The sequence below is a fragment of the Pezoporus occidentalis genome, unplaced genomic scaffold, assembly GCF_034315485.1.
Source record: "Pezoporus occidentalis ecotype Australia unplaced genomic scaffold, CSIRO_AGI_Poc_V1 ctg76, whole genome shotgun sequence".
Classification (NCBI taxonomy): domain Eukaryota; kingdom Metazoa; phylum Chordata; class Aves; order Psittaciformes; family Psittacidae; genus Pezoporus; species Pezoporus occidentalis.
Window position 1 is genome coordinate 3,367,720 of NW_026916115.1, and position 16,136 is coordinate 3,383,855.

At 37.2% G+C, this 16,136-nt stretch overlaps 1 protein-coding gene across 4 annotated transcripts in view; it reads right to left on the reverse strand.

The window, feature by feature from the left end:
- The window catches only part of RABGAP1L (RAB GTPase activating protein 1 like), a 242,294-nt gene that overhangs the window by 203,673 nt on the left and 22,485 nt on the right, over positions 1–16,136 (reverse strand). For all 4 annotated transcript variants that reach the window (XM_062602213.1, XM_062602212.1, XM_062602211.1 and 1 more), the window contains exons 4-10: positions 14,103–14,277; positions 13,178–13,338; positions 12,265–12,375; positions 7,768–7,834; positions 6,005–6,107; positions 4,634–4,800; positions 1,947–2,091 (exon numbers count right to left, since the gene is read on the reverse strand). In XM_062602213.1, the coding sequence (XP_062458197.1) occupies positions 1,947–2,091; positions 4,634–4,800; positions 6,005–6,107; positions 7,768–7,834; positions 12,265–12,375; positions 13,178–13,338; positions 14,103–14,277 (929 nt within the window). The remainder of the gene's footprint in view (positions 1–1,946; positions 2,092–4,633; positions 4,801–6,004; positions 6,108–7,767; positions 7,835–12,264; positions 12,376–13,177; positions 13,339–14,102; positions 14,278–16,136) is intronic.

A 16,136-nucleotide genomic window follows, 5' to 3' on the forward strand; every position in this document is an offset into this window, starting at 1 on the left:
GTTAAAGAAACGAAAAAGCCTTCTTCCAAGGCTAAGACAAGACATTGTAAACTCAAGGGGATTTTTTTCCATCATCATAATTAGTACCCTGAAAAGAAAAAGAAAGAAAAATAATGAAGAGATTTGTTTACATCAACTGCAAATGACTCACTTAACCTGCATATCCACCAGGATAGACAACTTCTAGGCAGATAACTCTAAATGCAGTTTCCATGAGAACAGAGTCACATCATGGTATTTTTAATGTCTTCTCTTAGGAAGTAATCTACATTTAAAATATGCAAACTAGCATTGGGAAGCTAAACCAAAGTTAAACTTAGGTTCATACCCCAGTGGAATATTTTATAATAAAGTAAAGCCATTCTATAATAGTACCAAGAGGACAATATACAAATTATTATTAATTGTGCTACATTTATCAGCTTCTGGAAGAGTGCTTTACTCTTCCCAGTAAGAAGCAATATTAAAAAAAAAAAAGTAGTCAAGTCGCTACTTGGACCCTATCCTATCAAACAAGCTCCAGAAAACATTCTGACTACACAACTCAAATATCCAGCACAGAGAACGCCACTCACAGATGTTAAACTACTCTACGCAGAACCACAAGACCCAAAGGTCAAATCTAAAATAATTCTTGCTATGAACAGTAAAGCAATCCCAAATAGCAATTAAATATAAAAGCTCCCTTAGAGAAAATAGTACTTTTACTATTCAGAAGTGGTACTTGATGCAAGGAAAAGAATAATCAATGCCCATCCCATTCCCTTCAGGAATCAGTAAAGGGTTTTCAGTTCACCAATGAGCAATTGGCTGAGGGTTTTGTAAGCCTGGTGCCACCTTAGTATGAGCAGGTTTTTTTCTTTGCAAGTGGAAAAGAGTAACCACATAACCATACCTGTCTGTTCCTGACTGTTTTAATCACAGGGTTCTGATTTGTGTTGCATAAACTAGTATCCACCTACTTACGTATAAGTAAGAATCAAGAAGGAATTTTTCCTCTGTAAGTGAGCCTTTATATCGTATTGAGAGAACAGTGCCAGATATCTGAAGAATAACTTTGCAAAACTATCACAAGTTCTGGTTAGTCAGATATCGAGATCAAAAATGGCACACAGAAAGTCTATTCCAAATTCTGAATGCTATAGGCTAACCTTCAGACTACAAAATGACGACAATATATCAAAGGCCTTCAGAAAAACAAACAAAACAAAACAAAACAAAACAAAAAAAAAACCCACAAAAACTACCACCACCACCAAAAAAGAAAACCTACCCCCCCCCCCCCCCAAAAACAAGAAAAACAAAAAAAGACATGGGAAAGACACTGAGGTACTATTAGCTTCAGAAGGAACAAATACACTGGGTCTGTGAACAGCAGCAGTCCCCAACATAATGCCCAACTGAACCAGGAGGTATTTTGTTAAGACCTAATTATAAATGAGGTAAAACAAATTACATGCTAAGCAGACAGTTTGGGGGTGGGAAAATTCCCCATATGAGTCCAGGATTCTTTTTTTTTTTTTTCTTTGCAAAAAGGTACTTAAAGCCTGCCATTTCAAAGCCCATTGCAATGCTGTCCTTTAGCAGCACTTTCAAGGCAAATGGCTTCCAAATCAGAAGAAAAACCCTCTAGAAAAGGTCTTCTATCTTGTTGCCAGAGCACAAGTGCATCAGTAACACATATTGAAGCGCACATTAAAACGGACATGTGTTGTCTGCTGCTGCTACTGGAAGGATGCCAAACTGGTAAATATGAAGAACTCCAAGTTGGTTTGTAGAAGTGCTATTACTGAAGAACCACTGCTAATAGAAAATTAGGTGTGATCTTTTTGTCCAAAGCAGTTGTATTTCTAATTGGCACAAATAGGAAGATTTAATGAGCAAATTAACACGAGAAATATAACAACAGTATCTTTGGGAACTTGTAAGTGATCTTGTATTCTTACCTTCTTCTGCGTCATCCTCCTGGGATGATACAGGCCCTCCTCCACTTGCTGGGCTGACCAGTTCTTCCTCTCTTGCAGATTCTCTTTGTAGACTGACAACTTCATAAATCGCATCCCCAGCATTTGTACGGCTTTTTCCTTCAGACTAAAATAAATGTATGTATTAGGTCCCCACTGTTGATAGAGTTCTAATAGCATGACAAAACCAAACCCAAACACACACAAACAAATCTCCTACCAAGGCTAAATAAAAGTTTGGGCAAGACTCCCTCAGATTTCTTTGCAATGGCACCTGTAGACTAACAGTAATCGACAGCTCTGTTCTAAGTTTTACAGGTAGGAAAAATAAAACTGCTGACTCTTAACAACTACTTTAAGTATTCTTCAGAATAATGATAAAAAAAAGCTCACCAATTTAAATAGCTATAATGACGAGGTCAAAAGAGAAACTGCAGCAAAAGAAGAGAGCACAAACAAGAAAAATATTGGAGTAACTAACATGACAAACAGGAATCAAATGCCTGGCGTGGGGAGGGTGTGGGGGAAATAATGGTAGGAGGTTTTAGTAGGTAAAGACATGATTAAAAAAGAAATAAAATCTCACACTTCCTGAAAGCACTAAATTCTTAAAAGCTCCTTGTAGTGTACCACCCCTTTCAATGTAGAAATATATTGGCTGTATTTGTTTGTATCCTACATTGCATTTCTTACTTGTAAGTACGTGCATGTATGTGCCTGTGTGCATGCTCACGCACAAATCGTGAATATTTGTCAATCTAACAGTTCATTTAACTTGGAAATCTGAGCATGGTATCTTTAACTGATTTGAGGTCAGAATATTTTCAGTGAAAAATTTCTTTTTCCTGTAAAAGCAGTTTTTCTTCCAAATCTGCCTCTTCAGGGATTTGATAACTTTCATGTCTAACTACCTCGAAGCCTGTGGGGCAGGATGAACTCGTTCGTTTTCTTTTTACTTCAGGGTGGAAAACTTCAGAGTTCAGCCTAAATCTTTCATGTTCAATGGACTTTCAGATGAAAAAGAAGTTAGCTACCTATACTTTAAGCACTGGATATAAGATTGCAATTTTAGTTTTTCCTCTGAGTTACAGTTCTGACCACTATTACTATTTATTGACCTACAGTGATAACTATATTTGTAGAGAATTGTATAAAACTGCAAACTTATGATTATATTAAATGAACCAGCCCAAAAATATTGTACTATTTTGTTTTTTATGCATCTTGCCTAATTAGTTACAATAATTTTTTGAACATCTTAAAAACATTGATTAACCATGAAAAAGAGAACAAACATTTCAGTAAAAAAACACGCTACATTTGCACAGTGACCGACAGCATGATTGCCAAGATTTTCCATCAGCAAGAAAATATACCACAGACTTCATTGTCCTGGACAGAGAAGCCATCCATCTTTGGAGCTGAGGCTTTTGATGTTAATCCACTGTCACGTTCCCTAGTTACATTCTGTTCCATTCCCTAGAATCTACTTAGGCTCTCTTTTTAAAAACACAGAAATCTACTTTCTCAGATAGTTTAAAAAAAAAAAAAGAAAATACAGTAATAGTCTAACAATTTTAAACGTCTGCATTAGCTTCCTTTGCCTTTAAGGGATTATATTCTTACAGCCACTTACCTTCACATTTTGAACCTTAGTAGCCACAATTTCCCTTTGTTACACATCAACTGATTTTACACTGAACAATTTAAGAATCATTTCTCAATTTTACCAGTTAAATAGACTTGCTTTAGATGTCTGCACACAGGTGAGATTGCATGAAATAACAGAGAATTCAATAAGTAGGCTGAAAATTGTTTAAGCCCACAAAGTCAATGACTTACGACTCATTCTGGTTGAGTTTACAAAATCTGCTGGGTTTGGGTGGGGTAGAATTAATTCATTTTCTTCATGGTAGCTACTATGGGGTGATGTTTGGATTTGTGCTGGAAAGTGTGGATAACACAGGGATGTTTCAGTACTGTTAAGCAGTCCTTACATGCAGTCAAGGCCTTTTCTGCCTCCCACGCCACCAGCAAGAAGGCTGGTGGTGCACAAGTAGTTGGGAGGGGACACAGCCAGGACAGCTGACCAAAGGGATATCCCAGACCATATGATGGCATACTCAGCATATAAACCTGAGGAAGAATAAGAAGGGCAGGGGAAACAACCCTTTTGGAGTGATGGCATTTGTCTTCCTCAGGTAACCTTCATATGTAATGGATCCCTGCTTTCCTGGTGATAGCTGAACACCTGCCTGCTGAGGGGAAGTTGTGAATGAATTCCTTGTTTGGCTTTTGCTTTACTTATTTATTAAACTGCCTTTATCTCAACCCCCAAGTTCTCGCTTTTACCCTTCTTCTCCCCCATTTCACCAGTGGGGAGTGAGCGAGCAGCTGCCCAGTGATGAGTTGCCAGCTGGCGTTAAACCCTGACACAAAGGCATTGAACATTTATACATGCTACTTAACTGCTACGCATGCTATTCTATGATTCTATATAAGCATCTCAGAAATAAACAGTTAAAAGAAAAAACTACTGAAGTGCAGGTGCCATGTTGTAAAGACCAAATTAAGACAGAAAAATAAAATGCTCACAGTACCAACTTTCCTTAAAAAAAACAACAAAACAAGCAAACAAAAAAAAAAACAAACAAACAAATATGGATTACCTGTTTTAACTTCATATAAAAAGTTTCCGTGAAGGTTTTTCTGCTGAAGTACCAGAAACGTTCGTTGGCAGGATACACACGCACAACAGTCTCAAGCAAAAAACGAACTGGCTCTACTATTTCAGTAACAACCATATCCACTGCCACAGTCATGAATACACGCTTATCTAAAACAGAAAAATAAATCACATACAGAAAAATTAGTCAAAGTACAAATTTCTCAAAAGAATGAGAGAAGTAAACTGTTGTTCAAACTGAAAACTCTATGCAATTATTACTATTGTACCCATTATAGAATTACAGAATAGACAGGGTTGGAAAGGACCTCAAGATCATCAAGTTCCAATGCCCCTGCCATGGGCAGGGACACCTCACACTAAACCGTGGCACCCAAGGCACTATCCAACCTGGCCTTGAACACTGCCAGGGATGGAGCATTCACAGCTTCCCAGGGCAACCTATTCCAGTGCCTCACCACCCTTATGGCAAAGAACTTCTTCCTTATATCCAATCTAAACTTCCCTTGTTTAACTAATTACCCCTTGTCCTATCACTACAGTCCCGAACGAAGAGTCCCTCTCCAGCATCCCTACAGGCCCCCTTCAGATACTGGAAGGCTGCTATGAGGTCTCCATGCAGCCTTCTCTTCTCCAGGCTGAACAGCCCCAACTTTCTCAGCCTATCTTCATACAGGAGGTGTCCCTGATCATCCTCATGACCCTTCTCTGGACTTGTTCCAACAGTTCCATGTCCTTTTTATGTTGAGGACACCAGAACTGCACACAATACTCCAGGTGAGGTCTCACGAGAGCAGGATCACCTCCTTTGACCTGCTGGTCACACTCCTTTTGATGCAGCCCAGGACACGGTTGGCGTTCTGGGCTGTGAGAGCACATTCTATTTATCCAAGTTGTATACCCTACAATGCCTGCTGCAGAGAATGAGAGTATACATTAAACAGTGTACCAAGTAACCCTGGTAACTGTTTAAAACAAAAACAATACGTAATCTATTTGCAAACAAGTCACCTGAAAACTGAAAGAAAGAGAATAGCAATGCCTACTATTTATACTGCTTTGCTAAGTAACGAATGTGCAAAACAACTTCTGCATGCTTTGGACCAAAAAGTCCTGATAACAAGGGAACAAGCACAAAAGCCCTAAACATTAATTTAGCATCTCCAGATAAGCAACACACAGTTCTGTGTTATTCATATTCTATATTGCATATTTTACACAGAACAGCTCCTAGCCACAGGCTTTTGGAGCATAATGTTATAAGCACTCGATATATGCACCACTATTCCCAGGACAAAACACATACATCAAACCCATGTCACATAAAACAAATTTACAAATTAGATTAAATTACCTTTAGGAGTTTCCTCATTAAGTACCAGAAACATGGGTGCATTAGGATTCCACATTCCAGTAATTACATAAGCCTTCCCATCAGAACTTTTTCCCATGGATTCCTAAAAATAAAAACACACAGGGTTCTACTAACAGTTATGCTTTGTGATCAAATAAATTGAGCATGGGAGGGAAAACAGTTTTAGGAACTTCAGAGTAAGACTGTGTTCGCTGTAGCGAATACAGCCAAAATAAAGAATATGAAATAATCAACTGAGAAAGGTTATAGGGAAATGGAAGAGAAGGAAGAAATGTTAGGAGAAACATTATATAAAAAACTGAAGACAAGGTAGTTCATCAAGTTGGAGGGGGGAAGTTATGCTTACTGTAAGCACAAAAGCATTCTGGGATATCTGCCACTCTACTTTCTGAGCAGCTGAGGAGCTATTACTAGTATGAGGCAAGTATATTCTTCCTCATGTTTTCTGGGATAGTTCCAAATGATCCAACAGGCCTGTATAGCAGCCTCTTTATAGATGAAAGGAGGTTGACATTTCTACTCTACAATCTAATTTGTGGTAGAGCAGCAAGAGTGACTAAATTCTCCAGATTTAAATAGGGAGAAAAGAGGTTTAAAGGAAAACACAGATTTATATGTATACAGTATAACCAAGAAATGAACTAATAAGCCATTACATTCAGTGGTTAAATGTAAACATACATAAAATTGTAGATGAAGTAAAGACAGGAATTCAAATACACAGTCCATACAGTAAAAAGTTGTTATATAGATTTATAGAAGCCAATTCATCATGCCTTATACTCACTATATTAAATTTCTAATCAAATAATAAAAATGGAAAATTGGAACTAATGACATCAAATAGAGGTAGACACAAGCAGACAAATAAAGAGTTTGACAAGAAAACTAAATACTGATAGCTAGAAACATCCACATGACTAAAGAAATGGACTGGGAAAAACTGGGATTACTGTGTAGCTGTAAAATCCCTGACTGGTTATCTCATGCACTTCTTGACTTGAAAATGGCTGCATACTTACCAAGAACATGGAAGTAAATCGATATTATCACAGAAAGTGTAACATTATTTTGTACTTCTCTTAGAAGAAGCTCATAAGAAATGGAAGATTACAGAAGACAAGTGAATACTTCAAATTCTGAGCAAGAATTTAAATTCAAATGAAGGAAATAAAGGCAAAGTTTCCAGTGTCCTGCAAAAGTAAGACCACTTCCCTAATACTCACATTTAAAAAAAAAAATAATAATTGTTTGCTCTAAATTTTTAGGCAACATGCTTCACACAATACAGAAAGCTTAGTTATTTGTAACAACCAGCTGCCAACTGACCTGATCAGTGCTTCACCAATTGAACAAAAAACAGATGCCATCAGTTTAGACATTTATTGAAATGTTTTGCCCACTGTATATAACAAACTCATGCCTAGTTTCAAGATATAAACCCCAGGATTTCAGAAACAACAAACAAAACCAAACAGATTGCCAGGCGTGGTGGTGCGCGCCTGTAGTCCCAGCTACTCGGGAGGCTGAGCCCGCCGGATCCCTTGAGCCCAGAAGTTCTGGGCTGCAGTGCGCTACGCCGAGCAGGCGTCCACGCTAAGGCCGGCATCAATATGGTGAGCCCCAGGGAGCTGGGGCACACCAGGTTGACTAAGGAGATGAGAGTTTTGTTTCGTTCGGTTTTGTTTGCTTTTTTAAATCACCTCTATCTTACTAAACAGGTTATTAGAGCTAAGCATTACCATGTCTAGTAAATGCATGTCACTGTTCTTCACATTTCGTCCAGGGCTTAGCAGCATCCCAAAGCATCTGTCAAGTTTACATGAAAGAGAGAGAGAGAGAGAGAGAGAGAGGGAATGAGAGAAAGAGAGAGAGAAATCAGTTTTTCAAAATACAAAAGTATTTTCTTGAACACAATGGCACAGCCACCTAGTGCTTGCAATTCAAGGAGAAACTTTCTTATCAATTTTGTGTTGGTGTTATGGTAATGCTCAGGAAACATCACAATGCATATTACAGAAATGACAAGAAAATTATTTTCCAGAATGAAGATGACAGAAGTTAGTTCTGACCAGTGAACAATTCTTCTTATAATATTGAATTTAAAGATATCAACAGTTCCTATACATAAGCGATAGAAATTGATGAGGAAATTCACTTTCTCTCCAGACCATTTTCAAAATTGTTTCCATACAATCATACAAAATATTACAAATTCACCCTTCTATCACACAGAATATCACTGGTGTAAAACAACAGGCAGCATCACATCATGGGCCCTTAAAAAAAAAAAAAAAAAGAAAAAAAGAGAGTATTTGTTCAATTTTTAGACTTCCATTCTTTACTTTTTAAAACTGAACTACTGAACTTCTATATTATACAAAGCCTTGAATTCCAGAATTCCTGTCCAATCATTTAACAAGAAAATGCTCTTCATACTTTTAAGAGTATTAATAAAGAAAAAAAATTCTTAAAGCATTCAGACTTTCAAACTTCCTCAATAGTGAAGGCATAAATCCAGGCCTGAAATTTCTGCAAATCATCTCTATCTTCCTTCCCTGAAAATACTCCATTATGAATTTAAAAATACCAAACAGAATTATGTATTTATAACAGACGCTGCAAGCAATTTTGAAAAGACTTTTAAAAATGTTTGACCTCAAATGAGAAAAAATAAAAACAGAAAAAACCCAACCAAAAAACCCCAAACCACCTCAAAAGCAATCATGAAATGTTACAGAAAAATAAGGTTGTCTTTCAGAGGGGTTTGCTTTGAGAATTTTTCTTCTGTACAGCTCAGTTCTTTAATTCAATTCTCCAATATAATCAGACATATCAGTTTTTATCACTGACTCTCAGAACAATGTTAATCAAAAGCAATCTCTACAAGCAGTCTGACCCAAACCTCTACCCAAAAGAGGACCAACTTGAATCGGGCTGCCCAGGGCTTTGCCAAGTCAAGTCCTGAGGACCTCCGAGAACAGAATGAATGACCTCTTACAGCAACATGTTCCAATGCTCCATTTGTACTGACAACAACTGGCCTAATTAACAGGCATTTCCAGTGAAGTAATCTGTGTCCATTAATTCTAATCCTACCATGCCACACCTCCCAGAAAAATCTAATTCCATTTCCTCTGTACCCTTCCCACCAGGTAACTGAACGCACCAGGAAGAGCCCGCCATTTCCACATTCTCTAAGTCTGCACAAAAGCTGTTCTGTCATCTGGACAGCCCACTTACCCAAATGAAAATTTACATTTTTCAACAAACATAAATTTTAAGAGATTATTTGAGCATTCACAGGTTAGAAATGAAGATACAGTCTGTTTGCCTGAAAGCTGTGAAACTATTGTATCTTGAACAAAGATGAAAGCAAATATCATTTCAACAATGCTATTAACTGGAAAGGTCCTACACCTGGGTCGGAGCAATCCCAGGCACAGCTACAGGTTAGGCAGAGAAGAGATTCAAAGCAGCCCTGTGGAGAAGGACTTGGGGGTGTTGGTTGATGAGAAAATGAACATGAGCTGGCAGTGTGCGCCTGAAGCCCAGAAAGCCAACCGTATCCTGGGCTGCATCAAAAGGAGCGTGACCAGCAGGTCGAAGGAGGTGATCTTGCCCCTCTACTCTGCTCTCATGAGACCTCACCTGGAGTATTTTGTGCAGTTCTGGTGTCCTCAACATAAAAAGGACATGGAACTGTTGGAACAAGTCCAGAGGAGGGCCACGAGGATGATCAGGGGACTGGAGCACCTCCCGTATGAAGACAGGCTGAGGAAGTTGGGGCTGTTCAGCCTGGAGAAGAGAAGGCTGCGTGGAGACATCATAGCAGCCTTCCAATATCTGAAGGGGGCCTATAGGGATGCTGGAGAGAGACTCTTCATTAGGGACTGTAGTGACAGGACAAGGGGTAACGGGTTCAAACTTAAACAGGGGAAGTTTAGGTTGGATATAAGGAAGAAATTCTTTCCTGTTAGGGTGGTGAGGCACTGGAATGGGTTGCCCAGGGAAGTTGTGAATGCTCCATCCCTGGCAGTGTTCAAGACCAGGCTGGACGAGGCCTTGGGTGATACGATTTAGTGTAAGGTGTCCCTGCCCATGGCAGGGGGCTTGGAACTAGATGATCTTAAGGTCCTTTCCAACCCTAACAATTCTATGATTCTATATGCAATTACTATGCCATCTAGTAAGTCTGCCTTTATTACGTTTGGATATGTGATTTTCATTTTCTACCTCATTACACTTAAACAGTAACTTGCATCCACAATTCTATTTTTCTTTCTCCATATTCTCCCTACTAGAATCTTAAAAATCAAACTGGTAAATAAAACAATAGACAACAATTTTGCTTTATATATATTGCATAATGCAGCATCATGTAAAGCAACAGAGGTAGCTAGTGTGCTAGGACTTACGCTTAACAACACAATCAGTCTCCTCTGTGAGACTAATTAGACCAGGCAGAACACTGCAGTAGACTGACTTGCTATTTTTTGTTCCTAGGGTAGAAAATCTCTGAGAAGTACAATTTATAATAATAGAGGGGTCACTAGCTTCTACTAGGGGCCAAAGTAACTCAACTGAGAGTAACCAACTCTATCAACACAGCAACAGGCCCTATCCAAACACCAGGAGGTAGCAAGTTTCTCTGAGTGATACCAGGTTTACTCTACTGAAACCAGGAAGAAAGATTCTTTAATTCTTTAGGCCAAAGACCAAACTTCTTTAGCAACAACATTTTTCTGCATTATGATTTCCACTTAGAAATACTTCTGAAGACACATTAAACTGCTTAAAAGTTCACTGCCTGATATGACCTGATCGGCTATACTGCTTTTGAATTTTAGTATTATGAGTAGTAAGAACAATAAATTACTTACAAGCCTGTGTATGTCATGTCAACTAAATAACTTTTTCTCAGCAAAGCTCGTGGCAATAAAAATAACATCTTAATTGAATATCCTAAACAATACCAAAATAAAAGCTTATTTCTAAGGAAGGGAGCTTTACTTTTGAGGAGGAGGAAGAGAGAGGGAAATCAAACCAATAATTAAATGCTATTTAGAAATGCGTAAAAGAGCTCATAATTTATTAACTGAATTCTGAAGCCAAAATTATTTCAATTAAAAACATAATTAAAATAGCATTTTTTTAAGCCAATGAGTAGCAAAAGTACAATTTTACAACACAAAAGAATATTCATAAAAAAATTTGCTATATATTCCTTGCTTAAAATTTCAGTTTTATTTTTGAAATCAAAGTCTGAAAGCAAGTCAAGACATTAATCTTAAATTCTGGGAGGGTTGTGGGTTTTTTTTTCTTGATTCTCCCATTATCTTTAATTCCCTTTTCAGTAACAGTATATTCTCCTATTGTGACTCCTTGATAAGATTGCCATCTGGTGGTGGTTGCTATTTTTAAAAATTGAGCTATTGAGAAGGATTTCCTAATTTAAATTAATGCAATACCTACTACTACTATAGTAACAAGAGTGTACTGTTAATGAACATAGCAACTTAGAGTTATTCTTCATATGCACAGTCCACTTCTTGTGCACGTGCTTTGCACAAAAGGTCAGATTATGCTGTCCAAAAGGGATACCCGTGGTGTGATTTCCATGAAACACGAGTTACCAACCATTCCTAGGCTCTTCACCACCACTTGAAGACAGACACTAGAATCACATTATAAAAAACTACAAAGGAATCCTATTTATCTTGAAGACTCCACCAAAAGATTGCTCCTTCTAAACAGGAGGTTGAGTCCAAACTTGTAGTGTTCCAGTACACTGATCTAATAGATTAATATGCTCCAAGATTTAATGTAGCTCAAACAACGTAACTTCATTACTTACACTAAACAGCAAGATGCTGGTAAAGCAGGATTACAATAAATGCACAGTTTTTCACTACTTAAAACCAACAGAAAGCAAAATCAAAAGCATTTGAATGTTTTAAGTATCTTAACACCACATTCAAAAAGACAATTAAAAAGCAAAAGCCAAGAATGTCTGAGTATTACAGGCTACGTTTCTTGTTCTCACCTAAAAATTACACAAATACTTCAGAAGGAATTTAAAACTGAACTGGGTACCTATAAATTAATTAAACTTTGCAGTAATACTTTCTGTGTTGTTGTATGTTTTTCTGTCACGTAACTTGCAAAGCCATGGAAAAGTACATTAAATACTGTTCTCTCAAAAACATTACCTGCATTATTTTTTACAAGAATCTTACCTTTCAATGGCCAGTTCTTTGTTTGAGAGTTGCTGAACTGTAATCACCACTTTCTTCTCAATTCCCTGTTTAAGCTTGAAATATAATTTCTCTCTATCCTTTGGCACAGGGCTAAAGTAATAAAGAAACAAGTTTCTTTAGCACAGGTATAAAACATTAACTGTTAAATATAGAAAAGAGAGTGGCAGCCCACTTACAATGTTAATGGCTGGAGTTATCTGACAACTCCTCTTCATTGATAAGTTAATAAAGCACCACTTAAGAAAAACAGGCTCACATTTAGTATGCTCTCTGGGGTTTATCAAATATATCCAAAACTGCATGGGGTATTTGAGGTTTTAAAATTATAGAAAATATGCCGTATACCAGCTATGAAGAAAAAATAAATAGGACATTTTCACAGAACTAATTCTTACTATCAACTCTCTCTTCCATTCTAAAACATCCTGTAATTAACTGTAAGGCGAAGAATACTTTCCTCCTCTGTCCCCTGTAACACTGAGAAAAGTTTACATTTTCTGAATCTTCAATAAATTTGGATTTCATTAGCTTATTTAAAATAAATTAATAAAGAGACTGCTAGATTGTGGTCACTCAAGAGAACTGGTTCAATGAAGTGTTTAACAGAGTTCCTACTATCTTTTCCATTTACAGAGGCCTACCATTAGTATCCCTACCACAAATCAGGTTCAAAAGAAACTAACTTGGAAAAGGTATAATGATTTTTAATCTTGAGAGAAAAGATATGGAGAAGAAAATTGTAAAAGCAAAGCAACAGCTTCCTTTTTATAATGAGTCTACTTACGAAGTGAGGCCAAATAATTTTTACTGCAACACAGTAGCTATGCATTCTGCAAATAACTATAGGCTTTTTTCAAAGAGATTTCCACTTTTCCCTTTCCATTCAGATTACCTAAAATTTCCTTTTCCATCATCTTCTTTGACTTCTAAGGAAACACTGAAAGTGTACACATCGCTATCTGGAGTAGGAAGAAGAAAGTCCTTAACATGATCAGATGCTTGTTTGCAGGAACGTTTGAATGCTGTTGAGAAACTATATAAAATTCGGCTGACCTGCAGAAAAGCAAAAGAATACTTTCACAAAAACTAAAAAGAGTACTTTTAATAAAACCATTTGATGTGATTTTGAAGGTCATAAAATTACTGTCACTTTCCTCTTATAGTGAACACAAAACATGCCTCATATAACACAAAGCATTCAGATCAAGGGTTTAATAACCAAGCAAATTGAGTAACATCATCTCCTGTTTCTATTCATGCCACATTCACTGCTCATGTAATGCTGAGCAGGTTAATATATTATTATAAGATTAGGAATGCAACTCATTAGAGGACCTGAATAATGCATCGTTAAATACACAACCTGAAAAGCACAACTAACAGCCTCCTCCTGCATTTCTGGAAAAACCTCTGTTTTTCCACCCTAGAAAAAAACTTTTCCCCCAAACTATCATGTAATTCTTCCCAAAATATCTAGGGCAGAGTACAGTAAAATGATGATTTCTAACTCATAAGGTCTACACTGCAACTTTATTCTGAAATCTAAACAAATGAGGCCTCAAAAACAGAATACTTGTCTTAAACTCAGGCTTCCTAAATCATCCCATCACAGTGCACTTTGGAATTACACTGAAATACCTAAAGAAAAAATAAGTTATATTAATACTCATTTATGACTAGCTGCACATTCTGTGAAACTCATTATATATATGTTAACATTTTTCAAGGCACAATATATCACTTCCACATCTGGAGTAACTTCTTAAAATACCACTTGTATCCTTTTTACCAGTCACTGTACAACATTTAATACTTACTGCCTCTTTAATCTCACAGGAAAAAACATGAATCTGGAACTCCTCTGTTCCACAGCTGCTTTCAGTAAATGCAAAACAGTCACTTTCTGAAGTTCCATTTTGTCCACGCACACAAAACAACACCTTATAGATTGGAAACGAGGCTATCTCTGTGTTGCTTGATTGATTTATTATTCTGTCAGGGAGAAGAAGAGGGGGGAATCAAAGAAAAAGGTTGATAAAATAAACATGCCTACCTAAAAGTCTCTTCTGCATTTAGATAAACTAGTATCTAAACTGTAATTACTACTAAATTCAAGTACACAAGATGAGCAGTAGGAACAGAAATGTCAGGCTTTGCAAATTTAAGATTTAAATGTTTCTGGCTGTAACACTGGCTTAATTTCTTTTATACTCCATAATATAGACAAATATTTCTACATCATGCAGTAACAATGACCATCATTGCTCTGCAATCATTAGGGAAAAAGAGAAGAAATGCAGAAACTACAGCAATTGTGAGTATGTGATCTGCATACAAAAAAAATGCAATGTGAAAATTTAAATGGCTTTTTTAATTTTGATGGATTTAAATTCTTTTGTATCTCTGTTTAAGAAAGCATTAAGGAAACATTATTTATTCAGATTCTACAGGACTATATAGCTTAGCAAATGCTTGCTGCCATGTTCAGGTGAATATTAATCCCAGATTTAAGGGCTCATATAAAATTTTAAATTCCTCTCAAACTCCAAACCCAATGAATATTTCAGAAACTTTAAAGAAGACAACAGGGGTGGTGGTCTCAGAACAGACTACCAGACAGTGAGTTTCATAGAGTAACAGAGTTCCACAGTTCTTTGTCTTTTTGCTACCTGTCCATATGCACATTCACATCAAAGGTAAGTAAACATTTGTTACCTGGAATAGAATCTCAAGACTGTAACAATAAAAATAAAGGACTAGTCTTCTACAAGCAGGAAAATCCCAGACAGGATTTAGCATACTGTACTATTGGTGGGACATCGTAAATGAAACCCCACATGACAAGTATTCAGATAACTGTCTGAATGGAATAGAAACATTCCTCAAAGATGGCACTGGTGTCACTCAAACTGTGATTGAGTGTATTATGTCACACATGGATTCACCTTTAGAGTTCTGTGCAAATTCCTAGGCAGTTCTTTGCGTAATGATGTCTTCTGCAATTGAAGATCAAAGGAACCTTCAGTTTCAACCTTCCTGAATGGCCACATTCAAGCTTGAATAGCTATGAAAATACGTACAGCACCCTAACACCTTGTGTTCATGTGGCAGTTGCATCATAAAATTATGCCGTGTAATTTCCTAATTCAATTGAAATATTGTCATAATGTCAAATGAAAATTTAAATTTGGTTCAAAGAGCAAATCGGAAGAAAACACATGTGCTTGAAAGTCCTTTCTGCACAAGATGAGAGCAAACACATAGGTGCGGCACAGAAAAGCACAGGAAAGGAAAGAAATCTAGCATATAATTGATACAGATATCCAAGATATCTTGGTATCAGAGTTTAAACATAAAAACCTTGAATATCCAGATGCTCCCTACTTCTGGATACAGAAATGCTACAGATGCACCTTTATTGCACCCTGATTAAGAACTCGACTCTTTCATCACTACTTAAACAGACCCTTCTCACAAGGGGCAGGTAAATTTTTTTTAGTATCTAGAGACTATCAGCATATGCATCCTGAGCCAAACTCAGGTTTTGGCTTTATCATAGCTGTCTGGAAACAGAGACTAGCAAGTCTTAAGTATTCAGCATCTATGGAAGAGTCTAAAATTCAAACCTCTTCAACCCAAAACCAAAAGCCAGCAGGACTACTACTGCCTCAACGTATTCCAGTATCTGAAGGGGGCCTATAGGGATGCTGGGGAGGGACTCTTCATTAGCGCCTGTAGTGATAGGACAAGGGGTAACGGGTTCAAACTTAAACAGGGGAAGTTTAGACTGGATATAAGGAGGAAATGCTTTTCCTGTTAGGGTGGTGAGGCACTGGAATAGGTTGCCCAGG